The 27,525-nt window shown below is 41.3% G+C and overlaps 1 protein-coding gene across 1 annotated transcript in view; it reads left to right on the forward strand.

Moving 5' to 3' along the window:
• The window catches only part of XKR4 (XK related 4), a 441,728-nt gene that overhangs the window by 288,824 nt on the left and 125,379 nt on the right, over positions 1-27,525 (forward strand). The window contains exon 2 of the mRNA XM_069731357.1: positions 14,155-14,354. Within this exon, the coding sequence (XP_069587458.1) occupies positions 14,155-14,354 (200 nt within the window). The remainder of the gene's footprint in view (positions 1-14,154; positions 14,355-27,525) is intronic.

Consider the following 27,525-nt stretch of genomic DNA (forward strand, 5'->3'; position numbering starts at 1 on the left):
GGAGTTGTTGTTACCAGCCATCATCAGACTGCGGACTATACAGGAACCACAGCACTGATGAGACACAAGGTATGAGGCCCCTGAACACCCACGGGGTACAGGAGATTTTTTTTAATTTATTTATAAACAAATAATACATCCAGGTAACTTACAGGTGTCATCTCTAATTTAAGTTGCTCTCATCCCTGTTGTCTTCATGTAGCACAGACTCTATGATGAGATTCCACATCCAAAGCTCGTCTCTCCAGGCTTAACTTTTCTCCATCTTTAGCAGCACTTTTCCGACACAGTGCCCTTAAAACTAAAAGTATCATTATACTGTATATATATATACGTATATATATATATGTATATATAAATAAAAGTATCTCCTATTTTCTGCTACTGAATAAATCATTGCCCCTCACTGTGATTGCTGCACATAATACCCCCACACCCTGCCCCTCTCTATAATACCCCCACACTGCCCTTTTCCAAAATACCCCCCAAACTGCTCCTCTGCATAATATCTCCCACAATGCCTCTTTGTATAGTACCCCAACATAATATCCCCCAAGTAGCCCCCTCCATAAAGTTTCCTCACATTATGCCCCATATCTCCTATAAATTGCCCCTTTCCAAGTCCCCCACTGCCCCTTGCTATACTATGCCCTTTTTCACAATCTTCCCCACTAATTTCCCCATAATGTCCCCCATATGTTTCAAATTGCCACATTTGTACCCTTGTAGTCACACTACCATTCCCTCCCCCGGCCCCTCATCTAAAATAACTTGGTGCTGATGTAATCATGCTGCTGCACCTCAGTTCCGGCATCAGTGTTCAAAGTACAGTATTTGTGTCTGAAAGACACAAATACATTTGCGTATGGGAACAAGAAGCCAGCGCCTCCCAGACAGTTATGCGAGCCGCACAACATCTTTTGGCAGGCTGCATTTTTGTCTTGTGGTTTTAGTTCATGAATTTTTTCGCAAAGTAAAAAATTATTTTTCCTGTCTAGAACTGTTTTTTCAATTTTTTTTAGGGAAAAAATTGCACTTTTTGTAAAATGTTGCACAATTTGCGTCCATCAAAAATGCTAAACTGAAAAAGTTGCGCATAAAGAATCAGCTGAAAACATTTGGAATTTCTAAACTCTGTCCACAAAGTGGAAAATATATTTTAAAAAAAAACCTTGGGAGTACATAAAAAATAGACGTGAAAGCAAAATAATGAATAGAAGAATGTTTCAAACAAAAAATAGCACAGGGCTACAGAAAAAGACAGGCGCAAAGGTATTGAGGAATTGGAGCCCTTTTCAAAACAAAATCCCGAATATTTTAACTATAAAGAAGACCTAATAGAAATGTGCTAGTGAATATTTGACAACTTGCAAATAATATGTAGCAGTTGGTACAACGTTACTGTAAGTGTAACATAGGGACATTACACTCCCGGAGAATAACGTCTTTGCCAATCGAATTTCACCGGGAAAGTCTGTGTGAACAGGCAAATTCACATATTTCCTGATCCGTTCAGCTTTAAAAATTTGTTGTGTATACAGCACCATAAGACCTCTTAAAAATAATTTTTTCTAGTTATGACATTTTTCTAATTTTCTAGGTTTTAACTTCCAGTTTCCAGATTTTATGATAGATTTCTGCCAATTTGAATATAATTAGTCATAAATTGTTTCTTTAGGGCACTTTGAAAGCTTCTGTAGTTGTGAGTGTTCTTTCCATTATGCTACAGCTCATATGACCATCTCAGTTAATGTGGTGCATGAAAGGTATGAAAATATAACCTTATAATGAAACCTAGTAGATATGTTATAAAAACTGCAGAAATATACCAAAAATTAACAGGACATCGAATAACATAGGCATATAGCAAATATTCTCTTGTGAGTGCAAAGCTAATAGGAAAGTTCCCTTCACCGAAGGCACAAAATTTATGCTCTCCATTTTAAGGTGCAGCTGTCTTCTGGTAGGCCATGAAAACTAATTGTATAGCCTATTGATGAGCTAAGAGCTGAGATCACTTGGAAATGTACAGTATCCAGATCTCATTAAAGCCATTGATACCGTCTGCCTAGAAGACTGATTGACACTCTTCGATATTTGGTATTGTGTTGTTGATGTACAGTCCATTGATTGAACCTTAGGAGCAGGAGACTTGTGCTAAATCACAAAGTCCACAATGAAGGAGACATCTCAGTGGAATCATGTATAGGATAACTGATATTTAATCATCTCACTTCTTTATCGCTGATAATGGAAAGCCTGACAATTCAATAATTACCACTTGTAGTTTCATCATGATCCATGACTAATTAATGAAACATACTTTAATGTAATCCTTAATGTTGTTAAAATGATAAAAATTAGTTTATCCCAATATTATATGTGCCTTGATTCATTAAACGGAGCAATAAAAAATATTTATATTCACAAACTCAACAGTTAATTGAGTTATCCAGGATAAAATATGACAGATGAAGAACTAAAAAGCCTACCTAACATTCCAGCTCCACCACCGTTATGGCTCCTGACAGTCTCTGTATACTGGTCCTACAATGATGACATGTCATAACAGAGCAGGTTAGCACTATAGCTTTGTAGCACTAGGGTTCTGGGCTCAAAACCCACCAAGGACAACATCTGCAAAGAGTTTGTATGTTCTTTGTTGGTTTTCTCCAGTTTCCTCCCAACATACTAAGAATTTTTTGCAGGGAATTCCGATTATGAGCCCGAATGGGGACATTGATGATATTGTGAATTAATGGCGCTATATAAGTGAGATAAATAATTACCACACTGAAGGTTTTTTAATTTCACCATGAGTTAGGTATCAGTAATGAATATTCTCTGTGTAGTAAAATATTTGCAGATCACTGTCTTCTGCTGTTCCTTCCTTCGCTCCAATCCTCTTCTGCACCATATCACCTCAGATGTGACCAGCTGGATCTCTCCAGTGTTTGCTGTGTAGACCGTAAGTGTCTTCTCATGAGAGCGAGGCTCTCATAGACTTACATCAATGAGACGGTAACGGTTGGCAGTGATTTCCAGGCCGTCAGAGCTGCTGTCACATGTTGATGGAGAGGGATCGGAGCACTGCTAGAAATAGTACAAGACGATGACCGGTTAGGCTACGTTCACATTTGCGTTGATGGGCGCATGGGTCATGCGCCCCTATCTTTAACATGGGGGCGCATGCATATGCGCCGGTACGCGTTGTATTGCGTTTTACGACGTATGCGTCATATTGACGCACAGACGGCGCAGAGGACGCTACTTGTAGCGTTTTCCCTGCGCCGAAATTCCTGCTCTGTACGATCTTATGACAACGCATGCGTCGCAAAACGCTGCGTTGTGTACATGCGTTGTTGGTTGCGTCGCCGACGCTGCACCCAACAATGCAAATGTGAACGTTACCTTAGTCTTTTACTACATACTCTGAACACACATGTCTTTTACCCAAACGATGGTGAAATTAAAAAACAAAAAAACACTGGAGTGTTATTTTAGGCAAATGATTATTGATCTTTCCATTTTTTGTTATTTATCAACTTTCTTGCAATCAGGGCATATTTAAACCCTAGTAACCCCTTTAAATTGAACAGATTTGAAACCTAAGCAATGAGTAAGATCCGATTATAGGTAACTGTACATAACATCCAATGGTCATTGTATAATCTATACTTCTAAATGTGGCCCAACCAATAAAAATACATAATATTTTGAAGGGCATCACCCTGTGTATTAATGTAGTGTTCATTTTGAAGAGAAGGAAAATTTCTTGAGATGGCTTGATTTGTGCGTTTTGATGCTGTCTCTGGACCTCAACTCTTGCTCTTTGCAGTCGGTGCTGGATTAGTGTACTACTTGCAGTGGGAGATGAGCAGTAACTTCTATACATGTATTATAATTCTATATTGTAGTCACTGTTTGGAAGGACATTCCATTGTATCTCTTGTATGCAAGGTATTCTGGATCACTAGTTGTCACATTTACATTGTGTAATCTGAATCACATTCAGGAATTTTGCCTGCAGGCCGCGGATGTACACTGCTCAAAAAAAATAAAGGGAACATTAAAGTACCACATCCTAGATATCACTGAATGAAATACTCCAGTTGCAAATCTTTATTCATTACATAGTGGAATGTGTTGAGAACAATTAAACAGAAAAATGATCATTCTAAATAAAAATTAATCTGCAATGGAGGTGTGGATTTGGAATGATACTCAAAATGAAAGTGGAAAATCAAATTACAGGCTGATCCAACTTCAGTGGAAATGCCTCAAGACAAGGAAGTGATGCTCAGTAGTGTGTGTGACCTCCACGTGCCTGTATGACCTTCCTACAATGCCTGGGCATGCTCCTGATGAGGCAGCACACGTTCTCCTGAGGGATCTCCTCCCAGACCTGGATTAATGCATCAGTCATTTCCTGGACAGTCTGTGGTGCAATGTGACATTGGTGGATAGAAGGAGACATGATGTCCCAGATGTGCTCGACTGGATTCAGGTCTGGGGAACAGGCAGGCCAGCCCATAGTATCAATGTCTTTATCATGCAGGAAGTTCTGAAACACTTCAGCCACTTGAGGCATAGCATTGCCATTTTTCACGACTCTGTCACATGTGCTAGTGTGAACTTGCTCTCAATCTGAAGAGCACAGGACACCAATGTTGAATCTGCCATTCTTTGTCTTCTCTGGCAAATGCCAGTCGCCCTGCACCGTGTAGGGCTGTAAACATAACACCCACTTGTGGATGTCGGGCTCTCATATCACCCTTATGGAGTCTGTTTTTGACAGTTTGAGCAGACATATGGATGTTAGTGGCCTGCTGAACGTCATTTTTCAGGGCTCTGGCACTTCTCCTATACACAAAGGAGGATGTATCAGTCCTGCTGCTGGGTTGTTGCCCTCCTATTGCCCTCTCCACATCTCCTAGTACTGGCCTGTCTCCTGGTATCTGCTCCATGCTCTGGGCACTGTACTGACAGACACAGCTATTCCTCTTGCCACAGGTCGCATTGATGTGCCATCCTGGAAGAGCTCCACTACCTGAGCAACTTCTGTGAGTTATACTGTTGACACCGCCTCATGCTACTGTGCCTCTGGGGGTGATAGCAATGACAAAATGGAAAAGTGACCAAAACAACAGCCAAAAAGGATGAGAACAGAAAAATGGTCTGTGGTCACCACCTGCTGAACCACTCCTTTATAGGAGTTGTCTTGCTAATTGCCTATCATTTCTACCTATTGTCTGTTTCATTTGCACAACAGGAGAAATTGATTCACAATCAGTGTTGCTTCATAGCTAGACAGGTTGATTTTACAGAAGTGTGATTGACTTTGAGTTTCATTGTGTTGTTTGTCTTCCCTTTATTTTTTGAGCAGGGTATTAACTCTGCAGCTTTTATTGCACAGCAACTCCAAAGCAAAGGAAGTCATCTCATGTCAATATATTTGGACGTTTCTGTAATATGAAGTGATGGAAGTAGAAACTCACAGTCAAAGAGGTTTCACTGGATCTTTCCTTCTTGATTTATACATAGAATAGGCCATCAATGTGAGGGACCCGTTCCCGACATGAAATTGTTGTCCAATGTTGCTTTTGTTGTTAATTGGACCTGATTGTGAAGTTTGGTAAACAGTGTGCTCTTTTTAATTATTTGATGTTAAATAGCTACATCAAAGTGTGTTTGTACCTTCTTGTATTAGAGAAAAAACTGCAAAAGAAATTTGTCATGAAGATAAATAATAAAGCATGTATAGGAATTTAAAAACAACAAATGCTCATGTTGAGTTGATAACATTATATTGACCTGAATATTATGACATGCATTTGTATCCAGCCCTTTATTCTAATACCTCTGAATAAAATCCCGAGTAATCAATTGCCTTCAGAAGTCACATGATTAGTAAATTGACTCCACCTGTGTGTAAATTATTCTCAGTATAACTACAGCTCTACTGTGAAGGCCTCAGAGGTTTGTTTGAGAACATTAGGGATCAAACAGCATCATGAAAACCAAGGAACACACCAGACAGGTCAGGGATAAAGTTGTTGAAATGAGTAAAGCAGGGTTAGTTTATAAACTAATAGTCCAGGCTCTTAACATCTCATGGAGCACTGTTCAATCCATCATCCAAACATGGAAAGAGTATGGCACAACTGAAAACCTACCAAGACATGGCCGTCCACCTAAACTGACATCCCAAGCAAAGAGAGCATTGATTAGAGAGGCAGCCAAGAGGCCCATGATCCCACTGTTGGAGCTGCAGAGATCCACAGCTCAGGTGGGAGAATCTGTCCACAGGACAACTATTGGCAGAAGAAAGCCGTTTTTTAAAATCAAGCCATAAGAAGTCCCGTTTACAGTTTGCATGAGTCATATAGGGGACACAGCTAGTCAGATGAGACTAAAGTAGAAAATTTTTGGCTAAGAGCAAAACACAATGTGTGGTTGAAAACTAACACTGAACATCACCCTGAAAACACCATCCCCACAGTCAAACGTGGTGGCAGCTTCCTACTCTGAGAATGCTTTTCTTCAGCAGTGATAGGGAACTGGTGAGAGTTGATGGGAAGACTGATGAAGGTAAATACAGGCAATCCTAGAAGAAAACCTGTTAGATGCTGCAAAAGACAATGGAAATGTAAATCAAAGCATATTTATGGGTGTGAATGGCTCAGTTACAGTCCAGAAGGAAATTCAATTGAGAATTTGTGGCAAGACTTGAAAATGTGAAAATTGCTGTTCACAGATGCTCTCCATACAATCTCACTGAGCTACAGCTAATGTGCAAAGAAGAATGGGCAAATATGTCAACCTCTAGATGTGCAAAGCTGGTAGAGACATAGGTCAAAAGACTTGCAGCAGTAAGGTGATCCTACAAAGTATTGACTCAGGGAGGCTGAATACAAATGCAATTCACAATTTTCAGATTTATATTTGTAAAATATTTCCTTTACACATCACAAATACTTGCTACTTTGTGTAGGTATAATACATATAATACATAAAATCACAACAAAATACATTTAATTTGTGGGTGTAACATTAAAAAATGAGTCAAAATTTAAAGAGTATGAATCCTTTTATGCTCTGTATTCATGTAGTTAAAGTAGTATGTGATTCTTCATTTCTTCTGCTATACAATTGCTATGTAGCAAAAAAAATAAATTCCTACAAAACAGCGGAAGCATATGCCAAAATGCAAAAAAAAAAACTTCCACGTATTTTATTATATAAATTAAATTATTACAGTACACTTAAAATAAAAGGGGATACAGATACAAAATAACTTCACATATAGAGTGTTGCACTCTAATCTAGAAGTCATATACAAGTATAGTCATCACCAAATCAAATAATTATATTTATTTCCAGGTATTCCTAGGGAGATATATAAGCGAATAGCCTTTACTCAAAATGATAAATCCCATGGAAACCTGAACTAATAAATAGCCAACCTATTAATAATAATATAGTCCATATAATAGCACAAAATACCGCTCTATTTAAAATGATTAATGCATAGTGCCAAAGTACATAAAATGAAAAAAGAAAACATATTGCCAAAGTGCAAAAAATTGTAAACCAGTCGTAAACATATACCCTATTAAAGGGTCTAGTGCTTACTACAAGTTTAATATCATCAATACAAAAGTGTTTTAAATTAATTTTTGCTACAAAGTGTAAAAAGTTACTGATACTAGATATGTAGCAATAGGACTGGATTATAATAAAAACTGGACTACACCGATGGTGCTACCTAGGGATTAATTAACCCAGCCTAGATCGATTATGGATTACTGCAAAGTGCAGATGACTGATGAAAGTCAGCTAATTCAAGATAACTGAAAAGTTACTAAAGTGCCAAGTGACTTATAATAACAGGTGAATATAGAGACTAATGATGATTCACAGTGCTAAAAGATGCCAATAGAGAAGGCTAAAGGGTTAAGCAATACTTGACTTGTGGGAGTAGCGCAGAGCCCCGACGCGCGTTTCATGTAAGCTTCTTCCTGGGGGGGTTTCAGTATTTTAAGTGTACTGTAGTAATTTATATATTAAAATACGTTGAATTTTTTTGTATTTTGGCATGTGCTGCTGCTGTTTTGGAGGAATTTATTTATTGGAAGTGCCAGTAATCTAGGCCAGTTTATTGGTTATGTTGCTGTGTAACAACCTTCATTATACTTTCCATTTTATGCCTTTTAAAGTTGCTTAAAATATCTCAAGTAACAGTAAATGACCTGAAGCATAGCGGAGTGGGTTCTGAGTCTAGCCAAGCAAAGTTTAACCTTTTTCTCAGGCAGCTGCTCCAGGAAATAACATTTGTTTCATATCTTTATTCTTTCTCACTTAGAAAATGTTTTCTGGAAAAATATCAATTGAATATTTAAGTCCTTTGTTCCCCGTTGCTCTTGTTTCCTGGATATTGCACATTTGGGAGTGTATGTACAATGTAGGATCTATCAGTTACGTAACGCTCTGTTATGTGTCAGTAATAATAATTATTCTTAATTAACACAAAAGACAGACAAATACAAATCGGTCATGTGTTTGAGTGCTGTGTTAGTTATTTATAGAAGTGAGAAGATGTATTTTCACAAAGAACACCAATTTAAAGGGAACCTGTCACCCCGTTTTTTCAGATTGAGATATAAATACTGTTAAATAGGGCCTGCGCTGTGCGTTACTATAGTGTATGTAGTGTACCCTGATTCCCCACCTACGCTGCGCAATACATTACCAAAGTAGCCGTTTTCGCCTGTCAATCAGGCTGGTCAGGTCGGGTGGGCGTGTTCACAGCGCTGTTTCTTCCTCAGCTTTACGTTGGTGGCGTAGTGGTGTGCGCATGTTGAGGTGACAAATCCACTATGGGCACGTGAACAAGGAGCGCGCGATCTGCGCTATCACCCCCTGTCATCGGTGGGGGCGGCCATCTTCCTGGGGCCGCGCGTGCGCAGATGGAATGCACTGCTGCACGGGGCTTTGGGAAAATGGCCGCCGCGATCTCTTGTGCGCACGCGCGGCATCCTGCGGCCATTTTCCTGAAGCCCCGTGCAGCAGAGCACTCCATCTGCGCACGCGCGGCCCCAGGAAGATGGCCACCCCCACGGATGACAGGGGGTGATAGCGCAGATCGCGCGCTCCTTGTTCACGTGCCCACAGTGGATTAGTCACCTCAACATGCGCACACAACTACGCCACCAACGTAAAGCTGAGGAAGAAACAGCGCTGTGAAAACGCCCACCCGACCTGACCAGCCTGATTGACAGGCGAAAACGGCGACTTTGGTAATGTATTGCGCAGCGTAGGTGGGGAATCAGGGTACACTACATACACTATAGTAACGCACAGCGCAGGCCCTATTTAACAGTATTTATATCTCAATCTGAAAAAACGGGGTGACAGGTTCCCTTTAAGTATTGTATTAAACTACTAAGTTTTAGCTGTAATGCATCAAGTTGATGTTCACACTTGGAGATTTTGCAGCATTTTTTGCTTAGTTTTTCAGGCAGATTACATGTGTGACTTTAGACAGTACATGTTAATAAAGTTAGTTTCTATCGCCAAAAACACCAATTTTATGCTGCTGTTTTTTCAGCACTTTTGGATTTTCTCATTGCATTCCATGCAGGAAAAATGCTGCAAACATTCTGTAAGACTTGATATTCTTCACACTGCAGTGCTTAAATTCAGGCAGGAAAAAAGAAAGTATCGCTCACAGTGTAGAATAGACTAAGTGCAACGCAAAGGGATAAGGAGATGTTAAATGTGTAAATAGTTTTGACAGAGTAAAATTTAGATTATGAATACTGGGGATCAGATGAGTTGTCTTATGACTCAGTACTGATGTATGGACGGTACATGCGTGCTTGTGGATCCAAATGGTTGTCTTCATGAAATAAGTGATTTTAGGGACCAAGGAACATTTTTACCCCATAGTTTTTAACTGTCCCCAATGCAATTGAATAAACTTTTGGTGTTTATACTGTGTCCGCACCCATTCCCCCACTCATCATACTGTGTCTGCTCCCATCCCCTTACTCACTCTCCATATTGTGTCAGCATACATTCCCCCCTTTGCTCTCCAAACTGTGTTCACACTCATCCTCCTCATTCTGTGTCCACACCGATCCCACCCACCATACTGTATCTGCACTCATTCCCCTCATACATTCCCCCCTCGCTCCTCATACTGTGTCTGCACCCACCCCCTAATCCACATCCATTCCCCCATACTGTTTGTTCATACATTCCCTCTATCTCCCCCTTGCTCCTCATACTGTGTCTTCAAATTACTCCCCCTTCCCATATTATGTCTTCACCTATCCCTTCCTTGCTCCCCAAACTTGTGTCATCAAATCTTCCTCACCCCTGTTACACTAAATCTCCCCCACCCCTGCACACTAAATCTCCCCCCACAGTAGATGTCCCCCCATTACATTTAATCTTCGGTGTCTTCAGCTCCACTAGTGTCCAGCACTTAGCACCAATGTTCTTTGCATCGGCGAGCGATGTCAGCAACATGATCACATGACCTGATCACGCTGCTTGAATTGTACTCACGTATGAAAGACTCAAGTACAGTTGTTCACTGGGAGTCGAGAGAACAGCTGAATCCCAGTTTGGGGGGGCAGAAAAATGCAACCACCAAAAGAGACACTTTGGACTGCTGCATTAGGCACCCGACAGCACCCATCTGCCTGTGTTCCCCCTAGATGCCCTGCCTGTGCCTGCCCCCACACCCCCCCCAGACATTCCTTTACCAAGGAGCAAAGATCTAATGTTTTAGAAAAAAATATTCAGAGTTGGGAGCACATGTACATCAAAGGAGGAACTCTATAATTAGGCCTAATGCAAGAACGACTGTAGATTTAGTGGCCACAACATAATAACGCTGACATGCATTGTGCTGTGATCATCTAACGTATTTCTTCACCAGTTGAAAAGTAATTCCAGTCTCGGTTGGGAATCAGCTTGGAGCAGCAGTATATGTGAGATAAGAAATTCAGTAAGACCCACAGGACGGCGTCCTCCAGATGTCTGTTTTATATAGAGGATAGCCTCACACAGGAGATTCCAGGCCGTGACTCCTATAAAGAGAGGCATGGCATATGTTTTATCGCTATCTCCAGATATACAGATTATACCAACCATGTTGTGAATTTTCAAAGAACCAAATTATCTTTTAAAATGTTAGCCTCTGTGTGTGTATATATACTGTACAGTACTGTATATCAATATATATTTACACATTTATATACAGTAATGTGCAAAAGTTTTATTTTTGGCCAGTATGGAAAGAATGCTAGTAAAAATGCTTTAAAAAATAGAAACGTTAATAGTTTATGATTTTACAAAATGCAAAGTGAATGAATAAAAGAGAAATCAAAATCAAATAATTATTTGATGTAACCGCCTTTTGCCTTTGAAACAGCATCACTCCTTTTAGGTACACTAATACACATTGTTTGAAGGAACCCTCGGCAAGTAGGTTGTTCCAAACTTGGAGAACCAACCACAGATCTTCTGTGGATGTAGGCTTGTGCAAGTCTCCTCATGTCATCCCAGACAGACTCTATGATGTTGAGTTCAGGGCTCTGTGGGGACCATAATCCTCAATATTCTTGACAAATGGATCAGCTTTGCCCTGTTCCACCCGTGATGATACTGATCGGACAGTGAAACACATTGAGGTGCAAGAATTTCAATACTTTTATCTATCAATGTCTAGGTAGTTTGAAATATACAAGAACTAGGTATGGATTCTGCAGACCACGGTGTTTTCTATTCAATACTGTGTCACTTGATGCGCTGCTGATAAATATATTAAACAAATATTTCCTTGAAAACTTTCATTTGGCATGCTTACAGAGTCAACGCACTTCGAGGTCAATGCAGGACCTCTTCATCAGGATTAAAACCTTGGGTTTGACTAGGTTTTTGTCCTGATGAAGAGGTCCTGTTTTGTCCTTGAAACACTTTCACTCTGTAAGTCTTCTAAATTAAAGTTTTCAAGAAAAATATTTATTTAATATATTTATCAGCAGCGCATCAAGTGACACTTCATCCGGATTTACGCGAGATCGATTAACAACCACAGCCAGAACTCAGCACCAGCCGTGACTTTTAGAGACAGATGCCAGCTTATTATTATTATTATTATTTATTTATATAGCACCATTGATTCCATGGTGCTGTACATGAGAAGGGGTTACATACAAGTTACAAATATCACATACAGTAAACAAACTAACAATGACGGACTGATACAGAGGGGCGAGGACCCTGCCCTTGCGGGCTTACATTCTACAGGATTATGGGGAAAGAGACAGTAGGTTGAGGGTTGCAGGAGCTCCGCTGTTGGTGAGGCGGTAGCTCCGGTGTTGGTGAGGCGGTAGCTCCAGTGTTGGTGAGGCGGTAGCTTCAATAGTGATGAGGCAGCAGCGGTGTCAGTGCAGGCTGTAGGCTTTCCTGAAGAGATGAGTTTTCAGGTTCCGTCTGAAGGATCCGACTGTGGTTGATAGTCGGACGTGTTGGGGCAGAGAGTTCCAGAGGATGGGGGATATTCGGGAGAAGTCTTGGAGGCGATTGGATGAGGAGCGAATAAGTGTGGAGGAGAGAAGGAGGTCTTGGGAGGACCGGAGGTCACGTGAGGGAAGATATCGAGAGATTAGTTCATTGGTTACCATGGTAAATTTTGGGGGTGCCAATGCGATTACCATGGCAGCCAGGGACCTGCTAAAAGTCCCCATACTTGAGCATTTTGGGTAAGGGAAAAAAAAAAAAAAATTGTACACAAATTTCTCACCACCATAAAAATACAAAAAAAGTTTAATGTTGCCATAACTACAATGATATATAAAAGCATACTGTCAGCTCATTTTTACCGCACAATAACCGCCATAAGAACAAAGCATTAAAAAAAAAAAAAAAATTGCAGAATTTAAGTTTTTTGCAATTTCACCACACTTTAAGGTTGTGTTCAATGGATTTCCAAAAAAAGAAGCCACAAAAAAAGTTCTTATGCGGCTAGATTGACAAAAATAAACAATGGGGTAGAAAAAAAAATGCAAAAAAAATAAACAAAAAAAACCTCATCGACTGGGAAGTTGATAAATCCGTTTGCCATGGAGTTTAATTTTTTTATTCCATGTCAACTAAAGACCTGCGAGCGGCCCTATTTTTCCAGGGAAAAAGACAATAAAACAAGAGGCTGAGCGGAAGCTTAGCCCCCTTCTCACCTGAGGACCTCTTCCCAGGGCATGAAACCAATGTCCTTTTGCAGAACAAGGTTAAACACATCCACATGAGCTAAAATAAATACAGTAATATTCATTCCAAAATTAATTTATTGATATAACCAAATATGTGAAACAATAACATCAGTCATTAAATATATTGTTCAAAAGCTAGAACTCTTGAAGACCCACCACAGAAGATTAAACCCTATCGGTTTGTAGATCTAAAAAGAATAGGTTTAATTCTAGAAAGAAATTAAAGGGGTTGTCTATTACTCAGTCAACTGTTTCTCAATCACCTTATTCCCCCATGTAGAATGAAAATGACCTGTACTCACTTCCAGTGTTGACGCCATTCCAGCAGCCAATCAATGGCTGCTCACTTCCTTCGGATGAAACTTACATCTAGAGGAAATCAGACTGTAACAGCTCTAATTTTTTCTGTATGTCCGTTTCATCCAAAGGAGTCGAGAGTCAAATGGCATGTTAGCAGCTGCTGATTGTCTCCAGGGCTCACGTGACTTAACAAAGTCATTCAAGCTTCGGAAGACCTGGCGCTGATGTCACTAGAATGGCGTTGGCACCAAAGGTGAGTACTGGCTGTTTTTATTTTTACATGGGGGGATATAACAATTGAGTAGGGGTTGTCCGTCTAGTGGACAGACCCTTTAAAATTATTAAGACACCTGGAATAGGCATAAATTCAGTCCTTTAGAGAAAAGGTCAATCTGTGTTTGATACTCCATAACTTGACTTGATCCTGCCTGATTCATTGTGACCGATTTGTATTTCCAACTCTAGTTTAAGAAGGACCTTTAATTGTAGTTGTACTAAAGTTCTGTAAATTCTTAATGAATTGTTACTGTCAGTGTTCACTTAGTTTGATTTCTTTTTTTAATCTCAGGTATTTCCATACAATATATTTGGGAATTCGCAGCAGGCGGAGTGGAGAGAATGACCGATGGAGGTTTTACTGGAAGATGGTGTACGAGTATGCAGATGTGAGTATGTTGCATTTGCTTGCAACATTTCTGGAAAGCGCTCCCCAGCTTGTCCTGCAGCTCTGCATTGTCGTGCAGACGCGAAGATTACAGGCCATTCAAGGTAAGAAGCAAATATTTTTGGGATATATTTGTGCTCAAAAGTAAATTATGGGCATTGCCAAATATTGTGAAATTGGGAAGCCTATAAGTCTGTGTGAGTGCATCAGGTGTGGGTCATTAAAGAGAACCTGTGAGCTGGCACTTTACGATATTGTGTCCTTGCGCTGCACGGAAACTATCATTTAGTGTAATAAATAAGGGTGCATTGTATTGTGTAAGTTCCTTTGTAAAATAGTCAGAGATTTTTCCTCACTGTGTATGATAGGAGATCTTCAGTTAAATAGTAGATTTTGGGGGGCTGAAAACATTCAGCGCCACACAAATTAATATTTCATCTACTTTATTAATAAAAAAAAAGATTTTTACAAAGTGCATGGAATTTTAATCTGTATATTGCTGATATTTTCAACCCCAAAAAAATTCATCAGGTCCATGCACCCTCCATGAAATGCCAATTTGAATTTTGCTATACACCAGCTGTATCACTTTTTCAAGAAAAAGTCCGTAAATGTAAAAATGCACATTATTGCACGCAAGTCTAATTGTAAGGATCACATACACGAGACGAGACTAAATTTGTCTCATTTTGGTAGAACTGGATGAGTCTTGGCTCTTGAATTTAAACTCCTGATCCTTTGGTTCTGACTGAAGATGAGTTACTGCCACAAGTGTCTGACAGCTGCTAACACCTCTCCCTACTGAACAAATATATACATGTGCTGCATATGGAGGTCAGGAGAGAACCTAATTTGAATGGCTACCTTTATACCTGTGCTTCAACTAAAATAAGCAGTGAGAATTGGAGGCCAACGGGGCTTTCAGTCAACATTGACATGTTCAGGTCTGGCTTAAAGGGAACCTGTCAAATTAGACATGCAGTCTGATCTGTGCACAGCATGGAATGGAGAAAGAGAAGCTGATGGGTTCGTCTTGTCTGTTAACCAAAAAAATGTGGAAACTATAAACTAATACTATAAACATTCCCCAAAACTTGATGGATCCTGTTAACGATTATTCTTCAGAGCCTTGGAGCCTGAAGAAATCAAATGTCCCGTAAGCCCCATATAAACAAATTTAAGCCTCTCTCTCAGCCAAACCAGATCTCTTATTTGCACTGACGAGGGGCAGTACCCCGAAACACAGTGTCTGCAAATTGAGATCTGGTTTGGCTATTATCCTAAGTCAGTGGTCCCCAACTCCAGGCCTCGAGGGCCGCCAACAGTGCAGGTTTTCAGGATTTCCTTAGTATTGCACAGGGGTTGGAATCATCACCTGTGCAGATGATCACATTACCACCGATGCAATACTAAAGAAATCCTGAAAACCTGTACTGTTGGCGGCCCTCGAGGCCTGGAGTTGGGGACCACTGTCCTAAGTCATGTGACAAGGCTCGTTAAAGGGTTGACATTGACTGTTAGGATTGCTACTTCCAATAGGTGGCAGTAGAGTTCTAGTCCTCTTCCTCTCTGAAGAGACAATTAGACAGTATTTTAAGAATTTCATAATTGTTGGGTCGTCCAGTTAAAGGGAACCTGTTGCCAGGTTTTCCCAGTATAAAGTAACTAGACATGAGCGAATATGTTCGGCTCCCTCCTTATTCGGCAAGCTATAGCTATAAGCGCTATTCAGTAAGCGCTTGTCGAATAAGGAGGGAGCCGAACATATTCGCTCATGTCTAAAGGTAACGCCACCACCTTTAAGCCCTGTTACAGCATACTGGTATGCTGTATGTACCAATCCCCTCTGCAAGGCACAAAAAAAGACCTTTTGTTATACTACCAGATGGCGCGGTTCGGTCCGATGGGATCTGGCGCCTCTTCTCTATGGTCATTGTCCTTCTTCCCTGCTTCACGTGAATTATGCATCCTAAGTCATCCACACAGTGCACCCCAATCAGGCTCTTGCACAGGCAACCTTTCCTGTACTCTGCTGAGGGCTGAGAAAAGTGCTCGTGTGCTGACTTTACCTCCGGATCATCGCGACTCTTTGGCCTTTCCCGGCGCATGCACACTATAGTACTTTGCTCTGCCCTCGGTGGGGCAGAGAGAATTGTGCCTGTGCAGGAGGGCGATTGCGGGATGACGTAGGACCCGTATTCCACGTGATGCAAGAAGTATGACGGCGATTGTAAGAGGAGAGGAGATGCGGGATTAAGACCAAAGACACTCAACAGACAGGACTGCGCCATCTGTGAGGATAATAAAAGCTCCTTTTCTTGCAGAGCAGATTGGGGACTTACATACAGAATACAGGAATGCTGTTATAGAGGGCTTCATGGTGGTGGTCTTACCTTATATCGGGAAAACCTGGTCACAGGTTCCCTTTAACTGTTTTTCTTCATGACCCAAGAGAGTTTACTTGTAGAAAATATAAGTAGTCTGCTAATGACAGTGGGTTATTATTTCTATAGACACAAATGTCCTTCAGAACTCAGAAGAGCCATTTGTGCAGTCCTGTGTAAGCACTCTGTGTGTGTCTTTACCCACTTGTTAGTGCGGATGTCAGAGGCTGATCTGAATGTCATTACCCAGCGTTGCTGGCTGCAGCATTGTGTGGATAAATTACTTTCAGAGAATAAAATGGATGAGCATTCATTTTCTTCTGTTCAAAATCTAATAAACATGAACTGATTCCAGTTGTCTCCTGCCAAAAGAATATTATCATTGCAAATACTGATCAGCGTTTCTTCATTATACAGATCCTAATTGAGGATTCTCAATGAAGACCATCTTGGGAGTTTCATTTTAATCAGAGTGTTTTGTGAAAGCTCTATTCACTCTCTTATCAACAACTATAATTTCTTGGAAAAAAAGGAAAAAAAAACTGCATTTCCTTTTTATCTAAGTTTTTTGTGTGAAAACCAACAGAAAGAGTTAAGTTGTGACTTGCTAGTTTACCAAACAAATCCGCAGCTCTTTTACAAACATATACAGCCAAGGATGATGTCACCGCTGCTGCCAGCTGGAACGGTTCAGCGTTTTCACCCACATAAGTCATTATAGCAATATTAAACAACTTAGAGATGACACAAAATATCCAACATGTTTAAAGGAAATCATTAATAGAACGTTTAAGGAAAGCCAGACATAGAAATTAATCTTTCTTTTCACTTTTATTAAGACAGACGAATTTATGTAGTAAATTATATTCTCGTTGAAGGCTGTTAGACATCTGAATGCTGATTTACTTGTTGGGAGTCAAATTTTAAAGGTGCCTATATAGGGTTAGATTATCGGGGTCTAAGTCGGTGCCCATTACATAGCCCTATGAACTGAAGATGGGAAGGGGCTAATATAACTTAAAGGGAACTTCTCAGCAAAGATTAGGATCTGTAGGTTTCATAAACACAATTTTATACATTCCCCTGTTCAAATCACTACTTTTGCTAAATCAAAGTTATTAAAACTGTCATGCAACATTCTCATCAATGATCTTGCCTGCAGCAGTCACTAGTCATGGTCTCCTCGTTATCAGCACGTCCACTCTGCCATGATTGACATCTCAGTCGGAAGATCCAACTTTGGTTGCACATGCCAGGTCGGGATGTCAATCAAGACCATGGATGTGCTATAACATGAGATCATGACTACTCATCGCTGCAACTCCTGCCAGATGACAATTTATATCAACGGTTTTATAGCTTAATCTCCAACCTAGGAAAAGCAACAATTTGAACACAGTGATTTCTACAAAGCTATTTATCAAACCTATAACATCGAGGGCGACTTCATTGCAGATGCTTTGTCAGCCCTAGTCACACAAAAAAGTGTTCATCTTGCTAGAGTATCACTTTCTGATTCAGCTTCTGTATAACTGTAGGCTGGAGCCTATAAACATAGTCATTATTGAGTTGAAAAGCTGCATCTTTTGGTCATGCAGCCTTTGTGAAATAGATACAACTAATTTCTACTTTCTCTTCCATTCTTTGCACATCTGCTACCCATGTTTCTTAGTCTTGTACACAGGAGTATGACTGCCCTTCTCACTGTCTGCCTGTTAGGTTCTTAGGTTTACAATTAGCAAAATATGGCACATGAAGTGAAGCAGCCAGAATTGATCCATACTATTCATGTTTAGGGTAGGGGCAGCACGGTGGCGCAGTGGTTAGCACAGCAGCCTTGCAGCGCTGGAGTCCTGGGTTCTAATCCCACCCAGGACAACATCTGCAAAGAGTGTTCTCCCCGTGTTTGCGTGGGTTTCCTCCGGGCACTCCGGTTTCCTCCCACTTTCCAAAGACATACTGATAGGGAATTTAGATTGTGAGCCCCATCAGGGACAGCGATGATAATGTGTGCAAACTGTAAAGCGCTGCGAAATATGTTAGCACTATATAAAAATAAAGATTATTATTATTATTACATATTATGGTAGGCTTTAATTTATTTGACAAGTGTCTGTCACTATTGATAGCTCTTGGACATGTCACCCAATGCCAACAGACCAATCCAGAAAATGAACCTGTAAACTTTTATTATACTAGCAACATGTCAATGTGGCTCAAGTTTGTAGGGCAACATACTAAACTCCTAACACTAAATACTGGGCCCAGAACAAGTATTTTTGTTAATGTGGGTAACACAGATTTGCAATATGGATTTTTACAGATAATATTGCATCAAGTTTGTCAGCTGCATATAATCTGTACTATAAAGTTGATGTCCGGTTTTGGGGTACCAGTCTTCAGTCTATGTGACTGCAGACTTGCGAATCCTCACTGTGAGAATTCACCGGCCCAGGGAGCAAGTGATCATGTGACCATTTGTATACTTCTGGTCACACTCTGACTAGACGTGTCTGGCGTCACTCAATTCTCTAGTATTGAGCAAGGCCGCGCATGTCTAGTCGGCACATGACCGCATGTGAACAGAATGTGAACACTGCCGACAGTCACTCATGCCAAGGTTGGCTCCTGCGGTCATGAGCTATAGACTGGACATTTCCACTGCAGCTTTGTCCATAAAGACCACCAGGGAGAATAGAAGAGGCACCACAAGCAATTGTAGAAAAGAGCAGCTTGGTTGTTTTTGTTTTTTTTACAGGATAAGCAACTTAGTCCCTAATTTTTAATGAAATTGGACAACTGCTTTGATACTGATGAGCTGTCTTCTAGGGAAATAATTTGAAGTACATAAGATAGTCCGTTTGAAAAACAAATGCAATATAGATGACATATGGCGGCATCCATAATTTATACACTCCTCATTCAATGGGCGTTTTAGATCCTTAAAGCTGGTGAAAATTATACATGAACGTAATGTTAAAATGCACGCATGTTTTATACGCTGTAGATTTACATTACCTACATGTTAAGCCATTTAGGAGAGAAATAGCAAAATGAAAAGGTTCACGCCTCTTCTGGGTTTTGGCTATTGCAAAAAAAACTGATAAAAAAACTGACATGTGAACGAAGCATTAGCGTAACAGCAAAAACTTACAGCATATTGACCTAGAGCAAAGCATAAAGCCGCTATCAGATGCTTTTCTTATTCAGAGAACATTGAACCCAGCAGGGAAGCTAAGGTTCAATCATAGAGACATACAGAATGATATGACGCCTTATTGACAGCTATGTTATACCCTAAGGTGGTACGACACATGGAACTGTCCAGGTCCGGGAGCCGTGCCTGCAGGGCACAAACTTAGCCATATATACAGTTTGCGTCTTCATTTTAGAGACTTTCCAATTTCCCTGCTCCTTCTGCAGAAATGGCAACGTTACGTTGGGTAGTATTATGTTCTCCAAATCAGGTGGGAGTTTTCACAGTCTGAAGATATTGTCATTGATATATAATATTGGATTCTGCTGAAATCATCATTTTAACGACCACAAATGAAAAAGCACAAACAAATAAAAAGCTATAATTGAAACCAAATCACCCGTCCGGTGAAAACTGAACTAAAAAAATAAATGAACCTAAACTCCTGCTGGGAAGTAAACCACAGGCATTTTGCACATCTTTAACGCTTTTGTTTATTCCAAATCAATCAAAGAATTAAGGAGTCCAAACCAATAATAATTAGCATTTATGCTTCACGCTGGAATAAATGCCGTATTTAGAAAGCTTTTGGCTGTGTGTCACATTGTTAACTCCGTCATACAATGGACAACAAAGGCGTTCAGTGAAGAATCCCGTTATGGTGTCCGACAATTGGCAGGAAAAGTAGTGCTGTTCTTCCCATGAAATATGTCAGAATTTGTGATGGAGCCTCCGGTGAAGATTATCATGTAACGCTGTAGACCAATGTAAATCATCATGTCACATACTGAACATAGAGAAGGTCGTCCTGTAAGACGCCCAACATTCTTCATCCCAATCAATCAGCAATGATTATGCATGTTTCCAAATTCTCTGAATTTTAAGGGTAAGTTCACACACTGCGTTTTTGCTGCGTTGTTTTATGCTAATTTTCAGCTGCTTTTTACAATATCAGCAAAGCCTATGAGATTTCAGAAATCCCTGCACACACATTGGTTTTTTGTTTGATCAGTATTTTGTGCTTTGCTTCGTTTTTTTTGGACATAGAGCATGTCACTTCTTTCAGCGTTTTTGCTGCATTTTTTCACCCATTGACTTGAATGGGTGTTGAAAAAAACTTAGGAAAAACGCAGGTATCATTATTTGCTGCGTTTTTGCTGCTGAAAATCCAAGGACATTAGCATGGAGAAAGAGAAAAAAAAACGCACCAAAAAACGCAACAAAAAAGTTTCAGAATTGTTTTACATTTTCATATAACTACAAGCATATTGCTTTAAATCAGGATTCATGAAACTAGGAGTTTAAAAAAAATTATTCTATAGTCAAAAAAATGCAAGTAACTGTGGCGTAGAGAAACTTAAGATAATTTCAAAATGAAATGTTAAAGGATAAGGTGGTAAGTTATTCACTATCCATAAGATCGGGAATATCTTGTTGATCGCTGGGGGTCCAATTTCTGGGACCCCCAGCAATATTGAGAGTGGGGCTCCGGAGCCCAGAAACCAGACTTTGCAAAGCCCCGCCTTGAAAGGAATGGAAGTTTACATGCTTGATTTCTGCTCCATTCATTGTCTGTGGGACTGTTAAAGGCATTTTAGTATTTCTGGGAATTCCATAGACAACAAATAATGAGGCGGTTGAGCATGTCCACCTCTGCAGAGCCTGGTTTTAGAGTCCCATTCTCAGCATTGCTGGGGGTCACAATGGGGGTCGAACAGATAGAGAATAATCTACTATCTTGGGCATGACGCTTTAGCTATAAGGCATTTTCTGATTGGTTCTCTCCAGTGGCGTAACTACCGTGGTCGCAGCGGTCGCCAGTAACGACCGGGCCCGGCAGGTCAGGGGCCCGGGCCCGGCAGGTCAGGGGCACCCAACACCATGTTGCAGTGCAGGAGATTCCTCCTGCACGGCAACAGTCCGAGGCGTATCTAGGGGGAGGGGGCAGCCGGGGCACGTGAGAGACAGGAAGCAGCTCCAGTCATCATGCCAGGTGAGACTGTCAGCTTCTGCTCTGCAGCCCCGGGATGGAAGGTGAGAGGGGTGGGAGGTGCGTGACGGAGCCGCTTTAGTCAGGAGAAGCTGAAGAGCTGCGGAGCTGCAGAGCTGCAGCCGATTTACATCAGCCACCCCTGTACCAGAGAGGAGATTGTGAGTTGTGTATATGAGCTGGTATCGTGTGTGTGTGTGTGTGTGTGTGTGTATGTGTGTGTCAGGGACTTGTGTCCCTTGTCCCCGTGTGCCAGTCTCCCTTGCCCATTTGTCCCTGTGTGTCCCCATGTGCCTGTCTCCTTTGTCCCCTTGTGCTTGTGTCAGTCTCCCTTGCCCACTAGTCCCTGTGTGTCAGTCTCCCTTTCCCACTTGTCCCTGTGTCCCCTTGTGCTTGTATCCCTTGCCCACTTGCCCCCATGTGCCCCTTGTGTCAGGCTCCCTTGCCCACTAGTCCCCTTGTGTCAGTCTCCCTTGTCCACTAGTCCCCTTGTAACCTTCTCCCCTGCCTCCTAGCCCCCATGTGTCCCCTTGTGCCTGTCTTCCTTGCTCCCTAGCCCCCGTATGTTACCCTTGTGCCTGTCTCCCCTAGCCCCCTTGTGCCCTCTCCCCTGCCCCCTCGTCACCATTTGCTCGTGTCTTTCTCACTGCCCCTGTATGGAGGGGCTGCATTATACTATTAGGGGGGCTGCGTTGTATTCTATGGGGGTTACATTGAGTTGTATGGCAGGGCTGCAGGGGGGGGGGCCCATTTGGAAGTTCGCACCGGGGCCCCTAACTTTGTAGTTACGCCACTGGTTCTCTCATCAGTTTTTTTGCATGTGGAGACTTGAGGTCTATTGAATGCTGTTTGGATCCTAATGTATGGCATCATATTTAATCTTAGTCTTGTAGTAGCTCATATCAATTGGACTTTATCCCTAGATTACATAAACTAATAAATGAAGATATAGAGTAATTAGATACCATGGCTTACAAAAGTATTCACCCTCTTGGCTTTTTACCTATTTTTTTTACATTACAACCTGTGTTTAAACATTTTTGTAATCCGAATTTATGGTCACTCATCGGCACTAAATAGTCTAAGTTGGTGAAGTGAGAAAAATATAGGCATAAATAAATGTATGGGATAAAATAACTACAAATTGGCATGTACATATGTATTCACCCCTTTGCAATGAAGCCGCTAAAATTTCTGATTCAAGCAGTTACCTTCATAAGTCACATGATTAGTGACTGGAAGCCCACCTGTGTGCAATCTAAATGTCACATGGTCTGTCAGTATACACACACTTTTTCTGAAAGGCCACAGAGGCTGCAACACTATTAAGCAGGGGGCACCACTAACCAAACACCACCGTTAAGACCAAGGAGATCTCCAAACAAGTCATGGAGAAAGTTGTTGAGAAGTACAAGTCAGGGTTGGGTAAAAAAAATATCCCAATTTCAGATGATCACTCGGAGCACCATCAAATAGAAAGAACATGGCACCACAACAAACCTGCCAAGAGAGGGCCACCCACCAAAACTCTCGGCCCAGGCAAGGATGGCATTATTCAGAGAGGGAGCACAAAGATCAAAGCTAACCCTGAAGGAGCTGTAGAGTTGCTAAGCAGAGACTTGAGTATCTGTTCATACAACCACAATAAGAAGTACACTTAATAGAGGTGGCCTTTATGGAAGAAGGGGCAGAAAAAAAAGTCTTTACTTACACAAAAAAAGTAAGGCTAATTTTGAGTTTGCCAAAAGACATGTGGGAGACTCCCCCAATGTATGGAGGAAGGTGCTGTGGTCAGATGAGAACAAAATTGAACTTTTTGGCCACCAAGGTAAACACTATGTCTGGCATCAAACTAAACACAGCTCATCACCCCAAGAACACAATCCCCACAGTAAAACATGATGGTGGCAGTATCATTCTGTGAGGAAGTTTTTCAGCACCAGGGACAGGGAAAATGGTCAGAGTTGAGGGGAAGATAGATTGTATGAAATACAGGGATATTCATGAGCAAAATATGTTTTAGTCTGTCAGTGATTTGGGACTGGACAGAGGTCCACCTTCCAACAAGGCAATGACCCAATGCATATTGCTAAAGTAACACTTGAGTGGTTTAAGGGAAAACGTGTAAATGTTTTGGAGTGGCCTAGTCAAAGCCAAGACCTTAATCCAATTGAGAATCTGTGGTCAGACTTGAAGACTGCTGTTCACCAGAGGAAAGATCTAACTTGAAGGAGCTGGAACAGTTTTGCCTTGAGCAACGTGCAAAAATCCCAGTGTCAAGATGTGGAAAGAGACTTATCCAAAGCGACTTGCAACTGTAACTGCCGCAAATGGAGGCACTACAAAGTACTGGCTTTAGGGGGTGAATAGTTATACACACTAAAGTTTTCAGTTATTTTGTACTAATTGTTGTTTGCTTCACAATAAAAAGAAAACCAAATGTTCACACATGAACTGATGCAAACCCTCAAAAAAAATGAAATTCCAGGATGTGAGGTAGAAAAACACAAAGAATACCAAGGAGGGTGAATACTGTCGCAATCCACTGTACATTGGACTAATAAGTGATCACCTATACTTCACATATACGATATCAATAGAGAGGGGCGAGCCCGAACAGTAAAGTTTGGGGTCTGTACCGAACACCTACTGTTTGGGCATGGACCTCGAACATGGACTTCACCAGGAAGTCCATGTTACTGTGCGGGTTCGGCACCCCGAACACCTGGGTGTTTCTCCCACTGTCATGTGCATGACAGCGCAACAGACACTGCCTCTGATCAGCATTAAAATCAGCCGCCGCCTGCTCTCACTGTTTTCTAATATCCTCAGAGCCCAGATTTTTCTAATATCCTCCATTTGCTAATTTTAAGAGGACCTGTGGTCCATTTCATTCAATCCATTTGGTCTAATATTCATTCATGTGGTATTATGGTTTTAGCAATAAAATGTTTACAATTTTCAATTATACTCTATGTATGAAATCTCTTTTTCAAGTTCTTTTTCATGTTCTTTCTGTCAGGTAATAGGAACCTTTCTTACATTCAGTCTTGATCCTGTGATGGACACAAAGGCGCAGGTCTTCTTACATTGCACAGCTCAGACAACTGTGCCTTTGTACTTGAGCAGGACTAGAATTAAACACTGCTTTATGTAATCAGATCATTTAATGAGCAAGAGCTCGGAGATCTTTAAAAACTCAAACAACATATAGTGTAAAGGTGAAACATTTTTCATTATACAGTGAATAACTGTTATGGCTTCCATGGTGAGGAAGACTTTCTAAACTGCTGGTCTCTATGTGGAGCACGGACTAGAGGGGTTGGTGTATCTAGGTACAGCTGAGCTAGAAATGCCACATAGCATCTTGAGCATCTTAGAAGAGCAAAGCTGAGTAAACTGGACAGCTGGACTACCATGGAACAGCAGAGCTGTGTACACTGGACAGCTGGACTACCATGGAACAGCAGAGCTGTGTACACTGGACAGCTGGATTAGCGTGGAACAGCAGAGCTGTGTACACTGGATAGGTGGACTAGCATGGACCAGCAGAGCTGTGTACAATGGACAGCTGGATTGGCATGGAACAGCAGAGCTGTGTACACTGGATAGCTGGACTACCATGGAACAGCAGAGCTGTGTACACTGGAAAGCTGGACTACCATGGAACAGCAGAGCTGTGTACACTGGACAGCTGGACTACCATGGAACAGCAGAGCTGTGTACACTGGACAGCTGGACTACCATGGAACAGCAGAGCTGTGTACACTGGACAGCTGGACTACCATGGAACAGCAGAGCTGTGTTCACTGGACAGCTGGATTAGCGTGGAACAGCAGAGCTGTGTACACTGGATAGGTGGACTAGCATGGACCAGCAGAGCTGTGTACAATGGACAGCTGGATTGGCAAGGAACAGCAGAGCTGTGTACACTGGACAGCTGGACTACCATGGAACAGCAGAGCTGTGTACACTGGACAGCTGGACAAGCATGGAACAGCAGAGCTGTGTACACTGGACAGCTGGATTGGTATGGAACAGCAGAGCTGTGTACACTGGACAGCTGGACTACCATGGAACAGCAGTTCTGTGTACACTGGACAGCTGGACAAGCATGGAGCAGCAGAGCTGTGTACACTGGACAGCTGGACTAGCATGAAATAGCAGAGCTGTGTACAAAGGACAGCTGTACTAGCATGGAACAGCAGAGCTGTGTACACTGGACAGCTGGACTAGCATGGAACAGCAGAGCTGTGTACACTGAACATCTGGACTAGCATGGAACATCAGAGCTGTGTACACTGGATGACAGTTGAACTAGCATGGAACAGCAGAGCTGTGTACATTGGACAGCTGGACTAGCATGAAACAGCAGAGCTGTGTACACTTGACAGCTGGCCTAGCATGGAACAGCAAAGCTGTGTATGCTGGATGACAGCTTAACTAGCATGGAACAGCAGAGCTGTGTACACTGGACAGCTGGACTAGCATGGAACAGCAGAGCTGGATTGGAAGTTTGTTCAGCAGAGGCTGGTTTGTCAGGAGGCAAACTTTAGGTTTTATACAGCAAAGCCCAGCAATATGGCTGAGATAGGTTTGTCAGGAGGCACAATAGCAGAGCTCAGTGACGTGGGAGAGACAAATGCCATTCTACTTGGATACTCAGATGGCATTTCACCATCTCAGCTGACTTATTTGGCCTTTGTGACTTTAGTAACTCTACACACATAATAGGCATTTGGAAGTAATCCGTCAGCAGGCTTTTTCTATGTAATCTGAGGACAGCATGAGAAAGGGGTTAAGGAATTCAATGATGTGTCACTTATGAGGCTGTCTGCTGTTGTTTGCTAACAGTGAATGTTTTATCACCATTACATTATCATTGCTGTGACTATTTGGCCCACAAGCACTAGTCTGACTCCGTCCTCTCCTGTGCTAACGAGTAGACAATGTATGCAGAGAGCCTGGTGTGGGCGGAGTTAGCTTTCTCAGCTCTGCTGCATTGCTAAGTCTAAAAACTCATTGTGTCAGAACCACTGCACCCAGTAATCTAAATGATACATCATTGGATTCAGCTTCTTTTTGCCTACATTATGCTGCTCTCAAATGAGGTAGCAAAAACCTGCTGATAGATTCCCTTTAAGCTGGCTATAAGTAGCTGGAGTTTGAAATGACTGATTCTGGAGCTGGAACAGAAGAGTAACAAACTTTTATTTACTGAAATTATACCATTTGCGCTATAAATGTGAACTAAAATGTATGTACGGTAATTTCTAGATAATAAAAACAAGAATTTAATTAATCACACATTGCATTCTATAAAAATGTTATGTTGTTACCTGTTACCATATAAAATAGTAGGACTGTTCCTTACATCCGTGGAAGGGGACTACAGCTTAGAAAGGCCTTGACTACATTAGTAAAGGTTTCCTGGTTTGATTTAGTTAATGATTAATGAAATCAATCCAGGGAAATTTTTTTTTATAAAGGGTAAAACACATTGATATAGTGATATAACTTTATACATAAACTAAAACTAAAAAGTTTTCCATTCAATGACCAAACATGATTTAATTTAGGCTTTGCTTGCCATTCTTTGTGTAAGACCTTTACGTTTTTATCTTCAGCAAGAACAGCAGAGTTCGTTTTATAATACAGTCTCCTCTTTAATTCATTTAGGATATTCCTGTAGGGACCTCACTGAC

This window comes from Ranitomeya imitator, chromosome 6 (assembly GCF_032444005.1).
Source record: "Ranitomeya imitator isolate aRanImi1 chromosome 6, aRanImi1.pri, whole genome shotgun sequence".
Taxonomy (NCBI): Eukaryota; Metazoa; Chordata; class Amphibia; order Anura; family Dendrobatidae; genus Ranitomeya; species Ranitomeya imitator.